This window comes from Corapipo altera, unplaced genomic scaffold (genome assembly GCF_003945725.1).
Source record: "Corapipo altera isolate COAL_440 unplaced genomic scaffold, ASM394572v1 112, whole genome shotgun sequence".
NCBI classification, from domain to species: domain Eukaryota; kingdom Metazoa; phylum Chordata; class Aves; order Passeriformes; family Pipridae; genus Corapipo; species Corapipo altera.
In genome coordinates this window covers 255,808-272,438 of record NW_020884899.1, presented here as the reverse complement: position 1 = coordinate 272,438, position 16,631 = coordinate 255,808, and the positions used below count along the sequence as shown (strand labels likewise).

Sequence of the window (16,631 nt, the reverse complement as noted above, 5' to 3'; positions counted from 1 at the left end):
TCCCGTTTGCACAGCCCGCTGTTTGCCACTCTGAAAGAGCCATTTCGGGCTTCTCCTGACACACTTTGCATCCTCGCATAAGGCACGGGACCTAATCAGATAAAGGCATTAACGATTAAAAAATAGAGAAACATTTGACAAATAAAATTTTTTAAAAATTTAACAAAAGCATAAATAACTTCGAAAAATTTTTAAGAATAAATAATAGAAGCCCAACTGAAATTTAGTCCATTATCTCAATAGGTTATGTGGTATCCTCTGTTTATCACGGTTAGGAGCCTGATTCACAAGTATGGAAGTCACTGTGGCAGCATTTGATTTAGGCTGAATTATGTTTGCCGTGGAACCAGCTGTACGCTTTTATTGACTTCTTCTGGTTGCTAATGCTTGAGTTTTCTTCTGTTTTACCAATTAATTAACTTAATTTATTTGTGCTATTACGTTCTTACATCACACATTCCTCACTTTAAAATCAATTCCAGTCTAACCTTTTTGTGTAGGTAAGTGTTTGTAGTAACAGATCTAAATTTTAACGACAGAAATCCCATGCTAAAGCAATGGGACCTAAGCTCATCCCCATGAAAGCATTCATTGTTTTTCTCACAGCTGTGAAGAAGCTGTGTTACAGGATGCTCCTAGGAAAGGTTTGGTTCTCTTTCCGTTAGTCACCTGGAATGCTGCCACCGACTGCAGATGAAGCCATTTACAAGGTTTACACGCATTACATGTTATCTCTGGGGCAAAGTTTGCTTTGGGCCTACAGCATATTCTGCCTGCTTTGTTTTAGCTGTATGTCCATATTCCATACCCTAAATCGGGTCTCTACACCCTCAAGTGAGGTGCACACCTCTGCTGAGCTATTTATATTTTATATTGGAAAGAGCAGCAAATCACAAATGCGAGTTTATGGTGAGAGACTGTACCCAGCTGTTGCTTTATTCTTTGCAGACAAACCTGGAGCCTGACAATACAATTGTGCCCTGCTCTGCTTCTGGGAGGCTTTTCCTAACAACCTGCCTTCCAAAGTGCAGCTAATGCTTCCCCTTTCCTGAGGAGAGCTGGTAGCAATACCAAATCAAATCACAAATCATGGCCAGGCTTCACCAACGAAGATTTGGGAAGGGCTCTACCCACGTTTGTTACAAACACACTGGTGGCTAAAAAGGCCAATATGAGACAGGCATGTTCAGTTGTAAAAGGCACAGCAGAAAGACTCCTGAGGTGGGAAATTCTGCAGGACACGATTCTTTCTGCGCTGTCTTTTCTCCTCAAGGGTGATCCTGCTGCTTTCTCAAAGGCATCAGCAGCGTTATAGATGGGGTGTCTGCAGAGCTCCCGACTGGAGGCCAGAGTAGACCAGTTCTGGTGATCAATGTGGCCAAGGCTGAGATGTTGTTTCAGGGAGTCCTTGTATCTCCTCTTTGGGGCTCCTCTCTTGCAGCAGCCGGTGGCAAGTTCCCCATAAAGCAAGATCTTAGGGAGGCGGTGGTTGGTCCTTCATCCTGGAGACGTGCCCTGCCCAGCACAGCTGTGTTCTCAGCAACATGGCCTCAATGCTTGTGACTGTGCCTGTTCTAGAACAGATGGATTGGTCCCATAATCTGCCCAGTGGATGTTTAGGATTGAACGGAGGCAGCGTTGATGGAAGCGTTCGAGGAGTCGCAGGTGGTGGCGGTAGATGACCCATGATTCAGATCCATATGAGAGAGCAGACAGCACTATGGCTCTGTAAACACTGATCTTGGTGCTTTTCTTCAGGTGTTTATTGCACCAAACTCTTTTATGGAGTTTTCCAAAAGCTCTCTATGCCTTTGCTAACCTGTTGTCTATCTCCCTGTCAATCTCACCATCTGAGGAGATGAGGCTGCCCAGGTAATTCAGCTGCTGGACTGATTTGAGCTCTGATTCACCAATGGTGATGTGGGGATAGGTGCAGGTTGATAGAGAACTTCAGTCTTCTCTAACCTGACTTCCAGCCCAAAGAGCTCAGCAGCAAGTCAGTGGGAAATCACAGCCTATGAGCAGCCTCCCAGCAAAGGCCAGAGCCTGACAGCACAGACCCTTTTTCTCATCTCCTTTCCTGGGAGGCATTAATCTCTCCCAGAATGTGCTTTTAGAACGTTTGTTGTTTCCCAGAAGCAGATCAGATTTACTCTCATTAATGCGATCTGCATTCTGAATCACTCTGAAAGTAGATGGTACTCTTACCTCCATGTGGAAACATTAGAGCTAACAAAATGTAGTAAGAAACAAAAGCGGGGTATTAAATACACAGATGCTTAATTAGGATCATTAGAGTTTTATTTTTAGTATTAAGCTATTTTAAATATTGAACATTGATGCACTTGAGAACAGATGTGCCTAGATAATTACTGTAAATAGAACTAGTAATAAAAATACCTTTTGTATGGTGTGAAGATTATCTTATGAATTTCACAAATAAACAAACACTGGCAAAACAGAAAACCAGAGATCGGGAAGAATGTGCTTTCTCAGAAATCTACATATTTCTATGAATTTTCTGAGTTTTTTCCTATTTTTCCATCCAGGAATCATGGGTTCCTGTATTAATTTAGTTGTCCCAGTAGAAGAATTGTAGGGGCAATTGGATCAATTCTATCTTTGAGAGAAAGCTTGATGATTTATGTGAGCATAGTTCCTATTTCACCTTTCCTATTACTACTAACATAGCTCCTGAATAATTATGAGCTCTGTAATGCTGTGTATATGTGATCCATCTCAAATCCAGTAAATACAATGTCTTCAAATTACAAAGAGGATAATTAAATTCTCTGAAGATCACTGGTCTTTGAACGAAGTCACAAAATAGGCTTTGAAATGCAAACCTAATTCTCCTGCCCAGTCAGCCATCAGCTTGCAGAGTTGCAGTAGGATTCACAGTCTGATATGATCCAGAAAAGCTGAAGTTGCACTTTACCTCTGCTGTTGAAACATGTTCCATGTTTGTGCAACTGTTAGCACTGGCAAATGCCAAAAAGGGTTTCAAAACATTAAATGTAACAATCATGAAGTTCAAAAGCTTTGAAACAGAACCAGAATGTAGCTGTATAATAGGAATAATAGCTATTCCCACTGTGTTTTCATCTGTTTGCACAACATTCATCTTAGAATATATTTACTAAGTAGATCATTATGCTTTTCTAAACAGGTGCATTTTCCCACTTGCTATAAAGCCATGTCCAAACACAGTCTGTGCTGTCCTAAACCACCCATTTTCTAGTGTCAGACTAGAAAACATTACCAATGAAGAAACAAGTTCGGCTCAACTTCCCTCCCTATGCTATATATTCCCTTGGGATTCTTGCTACAAGATTTCTCAGCCCCTACAAAATTTTTGCTTCAAAAAGCACCACCCATTTTTTTTATAAGCCATCTGCTCAGTGTGTTAGCAAAATCCATGCAACAGCTTCCCGGCAGCACCAACACCTGCTAATAGGGGATGGTGTTTCAGGCCGATACTGCCAGCCTGTCACAGCTTCTTATCTCCTCTCTCTCTAATCTTCAGAGTACTGTCTGGGATTATCTCCTGGAAATCAAATGCCCAGCAAGATGGCTTGTTATTTTTTTATGTATCAGCAAACACGCACTTGATTGAGTTCATGACTGCTGTAAGCATCTTTTATTGTGCAGATCAATGTGAATTTACAAGCTATAGCATTACGATATTGACATAGCATAGCATCTCATGTACAATAACTTTTTATAGTCCTCATCACTCCAAACATGCTCTGGGTGAAGCTCAGTACTGGTGTAAGCAGATACCATAACACCAAGGGTATCCACAGACTACAGGCAGTTAACTCTCAACTTAACGAGGCCCCTTTGGTTCAGGGCATGTTTTTGAGCAGTTTTAAGATAGGAACACATCTGTTTTTAACCACACAAAATATCATTTCAGAGCATCTTTATCTGTTTAGTAATCAAAGCTTGGAGGTTCTTTTTCAAATATCTTCAAGTTCCCATCTGCTGTCTGCCCCTGTTTAAGAAAGGAAGACTCCCAGAACTTCAGCAGTTTGGAGAGGCATTTCTTTTTGCTGAGCAGCCATCAAGCCAGTAAAGACAAAAAGAAGTATTTCCACTGATCAAATGAGACATCAGTTGAAGGAAAGTGGAAATTTATATCTGGAGATGGTGGGCAGATTCAAGCAAGAACCTGTATCATAAGGCAGCATCACAGCGATGAGGCAGATCCAAGGTCAGGCCAGGAAGTCAGTCAGCAGGCAAGGATAAGGTCCAGCAATTCCCGGGCAGATCCACAACAACGAGGCAGGACTAAATCTAAGCTGAGGAGCTACACAAGCCACAGCCACGTTGTGACCATAGAGACAATCAGCACTCCTCTAGTGGAGCTCCAAGAGCTGAGAACTCAGGGCTGAACTGAAATAGAGCTTCTGAGCCCATGGGTTTGGGGAACTTCCAGCTGAGGCTCATCAGGGCCAGGAGATTTATTAGTACCCTCACTGCCCTGATATAACAGGCTTTGGAGGAACCTGGAATTTTATTTATTGATTTGATTTGCTTTGATTTGATGTCAAACAGATTGTAGGATTTTTTCTTTTGTGTTATCTTTCACAAGGAACTTTTGGACTGCATATCTCATACTAGCTTAACAATATTTCTCTGGATAGGCATATGAGATTTAATTCGGAGTGTAGAAGGAACTTCTCTGATCAGCAATAGAGATTTGTTTACCCTTTCAATCAAATCTTGCTTGCTAGTTACAACAGGAATTTCTGGTTCTAGAAAATATAAACAACATGGGGGTTAACTTGCAGGACAGCTAAGAATACCTTGACATAGGTAACATTTTGTACAGACTGAACAATCTCTATTTGCTCTTTTCCTGTAACTTTTACAGACTGAAAATTTGTCTCTCTCGTGTAGCATTCACCAACAGGAACTATTAACAGAGACTATAAAATCAACTGAAATGTGTGGGGTGAGGACTTGTGGAATAGCACACTGTGAAATTATCTCACTGAGTGTATGTGAATTTCCATGCAAAAAATAGCTCATGTCTGGAAAGCTGTTTTATCCCCTTTTAAGATAATGAGTAGGATGCAAATGTAGAACAGATAGCCTGATATTAACCCTTATTTCTTTAAAGCACAGTGCTTCTGTTAATAAAAGAGTTTTTCAGCTGATGATCCAGAGCAGACAGTGGCAGATTATGAGTTTGCTACAATCCAAGTCCCATCCTATTCCTATGTCAGACTAAAAAAAGTCTCCTTCAGCACAGTTTGTAGAAGAGAAATGACACTTCACATTTTATAAAAAATGCACTGAAATCTGCAGCTCCAGGAAGATTTTACCATTCAAAGTTCCAACCACAGTTACACAGGATTTAAATTCACATTCAGTTTAATTATTCTGCGTTTTACCCTGTTTTGACTCATTTATATATTCTGGTTACTTTGTTCTTGTTTGAAAGGCTATGTAAGACTTAAGATGACATGAATTTTGATTACATAAGCAAGAATTGCTTTAACTGCCTTTTCCTCTCTCAGAAAAATGAAGGGAAGAATGACATTCACAGGATTCAACCAAAACTCCCAAATAGCTTAATACTCATTTGTGAGATCCAGTTAGTCTAATAAAGTTACTGCTTCAGACTTTTTTCATCATCTAATCACAGAACCACGGGTTTTACATATGAAATAATATGTTTTTTCATAACTAAATTTTGAGAGGTGTATTTTTATATCAAATACAAGTTATAGAGCTACAATATTAACGCAACCTAAATGGAGATTTTAATCTTAAATATTAGAGACATAAAATGGAGTTCAAAATTAATTTGTTTTCATCTGTGACCAAGTTCACCTGTCTATATATTTCCCACAGATAGCAATTATTTTATAGACAGCAGTGGAAGGGAGGGATATATAGGAAGAATATAATATTTTAAATCTGGAAAACAGTAACATACTAACATTATATTACTAGTTTTAACAAAACATACAGCAGTAGTACTAATAGTTTTCTAAAGCAACTTGTATTGAAACACTGCCAGGAGAGGAGGCAAACTAGATAAACTTTTAATCTCATTTTAAAACATTATCTGGGGGGAAAAAAGTGATTCTGAAGTATCAGGGACACAGAACTGCCAGATTGTTTTGTTGTTTTCATTTTTTTTTTATTTTTTCAGAATTCTGTATAAGATAGAACTTGCTGTTTCATATCAGTAAGAGTAAGCTTTGAAATATTTATGAGCTAGCAAATATTTAACCCCTCTATTTGTTACGTCTAATGGCAACTCATTGCAAAGGCTACCATTTTCACTCTTATTTGAATTTCCCTAGTATTTTTAATTAGCTTTCTAATAGACTTTTCAGCTTTCTCAGCCACCTCAAAAGGCACAATAAAAACAACATTATCAAAATAAAATTATAAGTTGAGTTTTGACTTTTGTATAGTCAAAGTATTCTTTCTGATATTCTTTTTTTGTTTTATATAAATATTTAATCAATAAATATTTATATCACCACAGAAAGCAATGCACAAAACAAGAAAAAAAGCTGCCGCCAGAAAAACAGTTTTATTTTTGCCATATATCACAAATTAAAACTGACAGTAAAAGCAAAAATAATTCAAAAAGAAATGTGCAAAATAAGTCTGTGCAAAAACGTGTGCTGCTCATACAGGTGTGGTTACACGGGATCTCTCTGTCCCCACACGACCCAGCTTTTCCTCAAGGTCCCGGCTTTTTGAAGACCACGAGTTGTTCCACTGATGTTTGCAGGGGTTGTCCTGGGCAACCAGATAAAACAAAGAGATTTAAAGGGGCCTGCCCTGACTGTGCTATAGTCTCCAAAATCCCAGGGAAGGGAACTCTGCAGAGTGCCCTGCCCATGGAGGAACGCAGCCCCGGGGGAGGAGAATCCTGCAAATCTTTAGCAAATCCTTTGCTACAACTGCTTGTTGTAGCAAACAAACAAAAGACTACTACAATTGTACTTTACACAGACATGGGGAGTTTTGCTTCAGAATATGGATTGTAGGTCTTTTTAATATAATAGATAATATTAATATAATTTATGTTTTCTTATGATCTCTTTGGATTTTTATGTCCAAGAAGTGATAGTGACAACATTATTGAGTGATTATGATTTATTATTTCAATTATGGTAGAAAACAGAGACCCCATTCAAAATTAGGCCCCCATTGTGATGCAGCTGTCCAAACATATATTAAAAGACTGCATCTGGACCAGAAGTCTGCAAATTACTCCACTCAGAGCCATCAGGGAAAAGACAGCACCACCCATGGAGCAGACACAGGCAGGGATGAACCCGGACTGTGCGTGCATCGTCCAGGGTGTAACAAAATCACAGGTTCTCCAGTCATAAGCAGCACCTTTTCTCTCCAAATGAGATAGGTTATCATCTCCTCCTATTTTCTTTCTTAAAAGACCATATTGCATATTTTCCTGTTGCATGAACTATTATTTCTATTACTCTATTATTTCTATTACTATTATTTCTATTAACTCCATTACTATTTTATCTGTTCTTCTTTCTTCTGCACTTGCATGTGCTCCAATTCTCCTGGGTTCATTTTCCTCTCTCTACTATTTTCAAACCTCCTTCTCTTCTGTCTTGCAGTATTTCTTTCCTTTACCATGCTCTCTTCTCCATGGCAGGGGGAAGCTTCCCTCTCCAAGGGATCCTGCTGCTCTGCCTGAACCTCCTCCAGCCTTTCTCCTCCCTCGTCCCTTGAGATCCCAGCTACCATTGGATTGCTGCTCTCCAACACCACTGCAACTTTCAGAAGTCTCTTGCTTCACCTGACTGTCTAACCCTGAGATTTGTGGATGAAAAAGCACTGCATAAATGGTAAGTATTGGTATTGATTATGTTATTAATGTTTGCATGTTAAAGTATCAATATATAAACTATTTAGCTCCCCCTTCAAAAAGCCAGCAAATAGAAAAAAAAATCCTTCCCTCGTTCTCCATAGGGGAAGTGTTTTAAACTGAAGGAGAGCAATTGCAGCCTGGATTTAGCATTTCCAAGATATTACAGGAATAAATTATTTACCTAAGAGAACCATTTCTAACATGTCTTTTGTGCTCATTCAATATACCATGCCATGCTAACTTTGATGGAGTGGATATGGCTAATTATACTCTTGTCTCTTCAATAAATTGATGAAATTTTTATGAAAACCATGAAAGAGAGGATGCAACAAAGGTATTTTCTTTGAGCTAGTTTATGAGGAGTAACAGGCACAAAACCTGAAAACCTACCCAGGGCCAGTGTTGCAGGTGACATCCTGGTGTCCCTGATGGCCAAACTCCACTGGAGTATGAAGAAATCAAGATTCCATTTGACACTTCGCAAAAATAGTTTCTCCTCAGCAATGGCTTTTATGGCCTTGGCCTCTGCTTGTGTGTGCCAGGGGATCAGAAACCTGCCTTGTCTTTTCACCGATGACCAGGAAGGGCTCTGGCTGATTTAGACATGCCTGCATCTTTGTTCAACACTAGTAGTGAAAATAAGATCTAATGCACCAAATATTTGGAGGAGGCAGGGATGCTGAACACTGTGCTGCTGAATGCCATTGGTTTGTGAACTCCTCTTACAAAATAGCAATTCTGGTAGTAAATCTGCAGTACAGTAAAGGGAAAGAGCAAGTAAATGGAAGAGAGTGGGAGAGAGAATGAAGGTGGGCAAAAGGGATAGAAAAGGGGGGAAAGCAGAGTGTAAGACTAAAGGCATATTAAGTCTTTGGGGTACAAAAAAGGACATTTCTTGGGGAGGAATGGAAATTTTTTTTTAGCAATATAAAGAAGTAAAACTAGGAGGAACAAAAAAATTATGTTTAAATCACAGGATAACTTTTACTGTGATAAAGTAGACTGAAGGGAAGATTTCTGAGGAGAGATATCAAAGGACAAAAAAGCAGCTATTTCAAGTGATCTACACATAAAATCCCATCACCTCTGAGTTAAAATGTTGCACCTGAGCATAACAAATAAGTGCAGACGTTACCTCTAAGGCAGTTAGATTTCTATACATCCTCTGTTAGGGGCCCTGATTGATTTTTTTTTACCTGAAATTATTCAGAAGAAATTACAGCATTGGAAATGAGAAATTCTTGAGGATAATTTTTATATGTATACATTTACTGGTCTTAATATATTACTTGGGAGTGGATCTACTCTTTGCACAAAATGGAATGGAACTCTTTCTTGTAAATGTAATTATTAAAATCAGACTACTTAATACCAGTTGCAAAATACCATGTGCAAAAACTGTATTTCACATGGTTACCATCTTTTAATATGGATTAAACCAATAAAAGTTTCACTGGAAACTCTACATTTATTTCAACTATTATGAGAAAATTACCTCAGCATTTCAGATGTGAAACTGAGCTAAAAGAAAATCTGGCTTGGACTAAATGCAAATGGAAGTCAAAGTTCTCTGTTTCATGAGATTAAAAAAATGCTTCAAAACATTCAACTTCCCTTTCTTGGTGAATCAGTCATGCATCTATCAAATATGCAGAATATCTACCCATATCAAAGCACATTCTGCCAATGGCTTCCTAGACTGTGGAGCCAAGAGGAAAAAGCTTTTACATTGACATTTACATTACAACTACTTGAAATAATCACTTCTTTATGCTAATGAGGATTAATATGTTCTACTTGGCTAGCACCATAGATATTTCTTCTAGCTTTGTCAGTCAAACATAAGCCAAAAGCAATCTAAAAATAGTAAATAAACTTCATAGACTGGTTTATTGGCTGCTTTTTTCATATGCAAAGTGGCTTTTGCTGTTTTCAGTACTGGTTTTCAATAGATTCACACCTATGAATATGATACTATAATTTTTTTCTTATTATTTCTCCTAATGAAAGGTTACTGGTCTAAATGTTCTTTTTGAGATTTAGCTTTCTGGTTTAAAAGTGTGAGGAAAAGGCACTGCAGACACATGTGATTAAAGAACATCTACTGAAACCCTCTGAGCCTGGAACGACTCCTCACTCATGGCACTAGCAGTAAAAAGAAATCAAAAAAAGACACTGAGAAGAAATTGAAGCATTGAAAAGCTCAAACTCTGGAAATACCAGAAACTACTGGAAAAGAAGCAAGAACTTCAGTGTACATCTGAAAGCAGTAAGTGTTTTTTAAAAGCAAGTCTATCAGAAGGAGGTTTCCCTTTGGAAAACAGCAAGCGCTGACGCATTTGGTGTATTTAACAATTCTCAAAAACCCAAGAGAAGGAGGATATTCATGAGGCTGTTACAAAAAAATGAGGGGTATTGCAGTCTAAATAAAAATAAAGCATATAAATGTTATATGCTTTGATCCTGAAGGTTTAAAACTATCTTGTACGTTATAAGATTGGGGTGACAATTTTATCTGCTAGAGGTGTACGATAAAGCATGACATTAGCCTGCCTTGGGGGGAGATCTGGTGAGGATTTGTAGATTAAAACATTGCTAAAAAAACCCTTAAAACTTTAAAAAGCCACTGGTTTTCAACAGAAAGTGGAGCAAATAATACAGAAATAGACTCCTGGGAGAAGCAGACTCCGGATGAAGGAATTTAGAATCTGCCAAGATACTAGTACTTGAATAAGTGCTGGACTGGACAGTGCTCTGAAACCTTAGATATTGCCAAGAGCTCAAAATACTGTAAGACAGAGATGTTAGAGGCAGAAAAGCACACAGATCTTGAAATCATAATCAGGGAATAACAACACAACTAAAGTGGATGGAGGATGCTGAAAAGCAAAAGCTTGTATTAATTTGACTGTAAGTGCCAGAGGTCTGAACCATGAACAAACTGCACGTTGCTGCCTTGGATGACTGTTTTCTTTGGAATAGAACACACTTGCAGCAAAAGATGAGAGCAAATGGGACATACTACCTCCAGTTAGGCATATGTGCCCAACTCCCAGTTTCTACAACTGTGCTAAGAGAAAATCAACAGGCTGTAGAAAGACAAGTGGGTAAAATTAAAGGTTTATGAAAGTGATTTTTTTTTCTGTTTTAAAAATATGCTTCTAGAAACAAATAATAAACCAGGAAAACCATCTTAGACTGTTTTCCTATTTTTAGATGGCACTACTAAAGATACTACAGCAGAAGAGCTGGTTACACATTAAGAACCTTTTTAGCTAGACTTCTTTACCCAATACTGTGATATGTGACAGTGGGACACAATTTACAGGACATGCATTTGAGCAGAATACAATAAAGCTTAGATTTAGATATGTGACTACTAGTTCCTCATCATTACTCACTTATTGGGTGCAGAATATGTACAAAACTTGGTGAACTCTTTGTGTGAACTCTCTTAGTTAGAATTAAAATGACCTTCAGTTAACCTAGCTTATTTCACTTCCAAAGTGAGGTAGGCTACATTGAATTAAGGTCATTTTTAATTCTGAAGAAAAATAGATACTGAGGCATTTAACACAGCTTAGTCTACTTTAAATTAACAGCTGTAATTAACTTGGAGATCTCTGTAGAAAGACATAAGAAGATAAATTAAAAAACACCACTACTTTTGTTTCTAATCTTCTTTATTCCATAGAAGGTAAGTGATTCAGAGTCTCAATATACAGTAAGAACAAACAGTCATCAGTAAAATATTGGTCACCTCTCAATTATGGTAAGCATGCAGATAATTAAGTCAACTACCCTGAAACTGGTTTACTATACAGGTTTTTTAAGAGCTATGCATTTTAAAATAACTTTGACTAGACAAGAAGTCAAATTTCTATTCAAATCTCTGTGACTAAACGAGAATCTAATGTCAGACAACTATATCATCAATTTTGATTTATGTTTCATTCCATCTATAGTTCACGTGCAGCAAAACAAATATATTGCTAAACTACTAAAAATACAAGACAAAATGTGCATTTGTTTGTTTGTTTGTTTTCCTCTACTCAATATGTACAAAATCAATTTTTCAGAAGTGCAGCAAATCAAGATAACATAAAATATGTTGCTTTTCTTAGGCTGAGCAATCTATCATGGACTTAAAAAACCTGGAACACCCGTGTAGAACAGCAAAGGACTTACAGAATCATAGAATTATTTAGGTCAGAAAAAGGCCTTTAAGATCATTGACTTCTCTTGATGCAAATAAGGAAATTTTTTAAATGAGCCTGATGCCAGCCAGATACCCACAAAATGATCACAAAGCCAGTTACAGAGACAGGTCAGTATGAATTTTCTGTAACAGTAATTAGGAATTTCTTCTGAATCACAAATTTGCAGGCAGTATCTTCTACAAATATGGAATAATCTGCAGAACAGTTACAAGCAACTGACCAAAGTGCTGCTTGGCTGATATGGAGAGACTACACCCACTGAGCCCAATGATGGTGGGAGATAAAGGCCGAGAACTGAGCAGCTGCACTTGCCCACTAAGGACGGCTGCAGTTTATCTCTGAAAAAAACACGTGTACTCAGCAGGACGTTCATCATAAGACAGCACCTGCCACCTCCTATGACTGAATATGTAGTCACTATCCACAGAAAATTTGATAAAATGCTCTCTTGTCAAGGGGCAATACTGACGGCAAAAGCATAGTACCAGTTTCTTTAAATAAGTTGAAAACATCAGGAAAAAAACCCACCTTGCAACTTTAGGGCTCTTGAGAGGTTTGTGGTGAACTGTAGTTAAAAATCAATAAGGTAATATATAAATCCCTTGCTTTTATATTTACGTGGGGTGTTTTTGACCACTGGCTATCTTGGGAAACATTTGGGAAACATCCCAAGCCAAGACGGAAGGGTGGCAGTAGTGAGGTGTTGGCTGCTGGTGTAAACTTCCTTTGGAGCTTTTTACTCTAAGTGTACCTAGCCATACTGAAGGAAGCCCGAGTTGCCCTTAATTAAGACTCCCTCCTTTGAACCAAAATGTCCCTCAAAATTATGGTGTTTGGAACACTTTCCTGAGGCTCCAGATTCCATTTGGATTCCCAGCTGAAGGGCATTGAAGAACATTTTTCAGATCTGGCAGAGAAAGTTCTTGGCCAAGCTGCTTTAATTTCATCGTGGATTCAGGGGCTGACAATCTCAGATATTGTGGAAAAGCCATGTAAGACCTTTTACTCCTCTCTGAGCGGGTGGGTCCTCAACAGGACTGAATTTGGCATCAATGGATTCGGCCTGACCTGCCCAAGGCTGTGGTTTGTTGCTGCCTGTGTAGCTGGTGCAGGGAGCAGGGGAAATCGCTGTACTCCTGCTTTCATCCTTTCCCTTAGCACGCCTACATGACATAATTGATATATTCTTGGCAGATCTGAAATTATGCTGCAGTGATGAATATTCCTGTTTCTGGGTCAGAAGCTGTAAAATTTGGAAAAATATCTTCCATATTCACAAAGAGATACATATGCTTCTTGGCACGTTAGCAACCTGCTAGAAAAACATCCCACGCTGGCAGAGCAGGGGTGAGCTGAGAGTGGGAAATGTGCCAGGAGCCTGGAACAACCCGAAAGGAAAACAAAGAGTTAAATGCCAGATATATCAGTCTGTTTAGGAACAGAGAAGGAGGCTCCTAGGGGTATTCAAAAATGCAGAAATGTGGGATTTGGGGAAGAGCAGTCTAATGGTATTCAAACCCTGCAGTTTACAGGCACTGCTGCAATGGTAAGGCAGGCTGGCCATAAAAAGAGAATTACAACTAAGGCAGGTACGTATTCATAACCTGAGCAGAGCCTACGCCCTCAGGGTAAGAATTATTAGTACAGATGGGCAAACCCATCAATCTGTATATGCCAATCCCTTGCAATGCAGGCACACCTTAAATGCCAGAGAAGAAAAAGAAGATGCGTAATGATTTAAATTTAGTGACTTGTTTCAAATGTGTATTGAAAACAACTGCTGTAGTTGCTACAGAAATGCTGCTATCTCATCTAGAAATCAGAATTATTATGGAGTGAAATGATATGTGGCTCCAGAAGTCATTACCATAGGAACAGGTGATTTCTATTAAAAGCACGTGAGAGTCTTTGATCTAGCAGAAACTTATCTTTTCTGTCCTGAAATGATCCTCTCATTTTTAGTTCTAAGTCTATGTAGAGTAAAATATGCGAGTTTCATGAGGGAACTATACATCTGCTACAGAGCTTTCAGTTTTATCAGAGAAAAAGACTGGTCTTACTAGGATATTCCTAACTGATATTGTTGGTTCCCACAAATATATAGAAAAGTGGATGAAAACCTGCTGAGAGTCACTGAAACTCCATCATTAAATGCACAGAGTTGTAAAACTGCTGAGCTGAGTATATTTTTTAAAATCTCATACAGAGCAGCAAAACAAATGGAATTTGAATTTTTTTAGATTGCACTCTCAGTGAAATATTTTAACAAAGAAAACATTTTTCATATTTGCATTATTTGATTTTTTAATCAATTGTCTGGAAAGTAAGAAGACAAACTACTTTTGTACGAGCAGTGATATGAGAGATTTCAGCATAAAAGGATTTTATATAAGAAAATTAAGGCAACTGAAGATTAGGGCTAGAATAAGAGTTGACAGTCTGAATGCTAAGTAAATATATATACGTAATCTATACTCCATTAGTATGCTCTGCAATCAATGAGTATTAACTTGTTAATACAGCATTTGTCTAAGTGGTGTGAATGAGAATACAAATGTCCAGCCCTAATTCCTTGTTTCTGTTATCTTTGCCGAGATGTGTAATGCCAGGACCGTGGAAATGGTTCATTTATTGTTTCACAGCACAGTTGACTTATATTTGTTATGTTTCTGATTAGGAGGGTGCTTGGGTATAAGCATTTATGCAAATCCATCAGTGCTCCATGTGCATTCAGAGCACGTGCTTACTTAAGAACCAGTGTCATTGCACTGGTGCACATGTGTATGTGGTGCTGGATGTGTACATGTAGGATTTTGCTGGAGTACATGCAATGACCAACTGATCCTTGTCCACTAAATCCCAAAGGGCAGTAATGACTATTGGACCTCGGTGGATTCCCACAAGGGAGCCATAATTGGCTAGCGAAGGGATGAGCTGTAAAGACAAGAATATGCTAAAGAGGCTGCAGCACATCTCATTTGTTAGTGATGCTGCTGCTGTCTTCTCAAGGATATCAAAATGCCTGTCAGCACCTGGATGAAAATCAGCTGACTCAGACTCAATCTGGCCAAAATGAAAATGATGATGGCTGGAGCGGGGAAAATGTTTAAAACTGGGATAAGATCTTCACCTCTCTGAGATAGCATCTTCGGATATTTATTTAAACACTACAGCATCTCAGATTTCTGGTTTTTGTCCTTGTATGAGTGATCAAGATGATAGATGACAAAAGTATCCTCTCCTTTTCCCATGCTTAACTTCTCCTCCTGGTACAGATCTGGCCGTTGCAAACTACATGCCTTTGCTTGGCAGTGAATTACCAGTTAATCACTGAACCTCTGGGTAAGTGCCTAAAGAACACACAGATTCCAGCTTTGGCAAAATGAGACAGCTCTCTTCAACATTAGCAGCTTCACCGCCTCCAATGGTTTGCAGGTTATTTCCTCACCATGTCTACATCTTCTTTCTGATCTTCAAAGCAATAAAGACCTGGCTTCCTCAGAGACTGCTTCTTTAATCATAGAAGCACACGTACTCCCCTGAAGCAAGTAGTTTCACACAGATCAGGATAATGCAAGTGTAAAGGTGAAGAAAATCAAGAGAAAGTCCCTTAACTGAAAAGTTCATTGATCAAACCTCAACTTACAAAACACCAAGATAATTCTGGTTAGTGTTCCCAAAACTTCGCAGCTGTATAATCCAGGCAGTTTGTACAACTGTCAAGGTAGAGCCACACGCTGGCTAAATCTGCCCAGTGTTCACATACAATGTACTCCACTGCACAGTCTCAGGAGACTGGAAGGTTCCTGGAAGTATGTGCTTTAGTGGGCATTAATGTATAAAATCCTGTCTTAGAGAATAAGGAAATTCAGTATTGGGCTGTGACAGCATGTGCTTCACAGGCACACAGCCCACGGTGTTGGGAGAGGATTTTGATAGCCCCTCTGTGAAGGATGATAGCCAGGACGGCTGCTGCCACAGCAATTCCTGCAGCCTTGGGGAAAGAAGGCTGCCAGAAACATGGGTATGACATACATTGTCCTGGCAGAATATATAGTTTGTGATCCATAAGATTAGCACTTCTGCTCTCCACTCTCCTCACATAAAATAGAGCCTTTTTTCTTTTGATAAGCATTTCCTTCCAGAGCTAAAACGCTCAAAGTGTTTCATATGGTAAATATATAAAGAGAGCTATCATCGACTTGAAAGTCACAATACCGCTTGAAAACGCGTAGCTGTAGCTATTTATGATGGGTGGCAGCTAAAGGGGGGGAGGAAAAAAATTTTTTTTTCCTGGCAGCCCGCTTACTTTCTACGGTTTTTTTTTCTATAGTCTGATGAGCCACGTAAAAACAGTCAGTGCACAGGCGGCAAGTGCGAGTTCCCTCCCGTCCGCCCGCGGGGCGCGGGCCCGGCGGGTGTCCCCGGGGATGCTCGGGGGCGCGGGGCGGGCGGCGCCGCAGGGCCGCGGCCTGGCGGGGTCACCTTGGGCACGGCGGGCTCGCCCCCGCCGCGGCCCCGCGGGCGGGCCG

At 39.3% G+C, this 16,631-nt stretch overlaps 1 protein-coding gene and 1 long non-coding RNA gene across 4 annotated transcripts in view; both read left to right on the top strand.

Moving 5' to 3' along the window:
* Positions 1-7,663: 7,663 nt before the first annotated feature.
* Positions 7,664-16,631, top strand: part of PRKACB (protein kinase cAMP-activated catalytic subunit beta) — a 76,242-nt gene continuing 67,274 nt past the window's right edge. The window contains exons 1-2 of one of the 3 annotated variants that reach the window (XM_027648880.1): positions 7,664-7,856; positions 9,923-10,148. In XM_027648880.1, the coding sequence (XP_027504681.1) occupies position 10,148 (1 nt within the window). In that variant the 5' untranslated portion in view covers positions 7,664-7,856; positions 9,923-10,147. Of the gene's footprint in view, positions 7,857-9,910; positions 10,149-16,631 lie in introns of those variants that run through there. The other 2 variants (XM_027648879.1, XM_027648882.1) reach the window with 2 other exon arrangements.
* On the top strand, positions 12,133-15,600 carry LOC113949838. The gene is made up of 2 exons (XR_003528584.1): positions 12,133-12,206; positions 15,375-15,600. It is a non-coding gene; the product is annotated as an uncharacterized LOC113949838 (long non-coding RNA).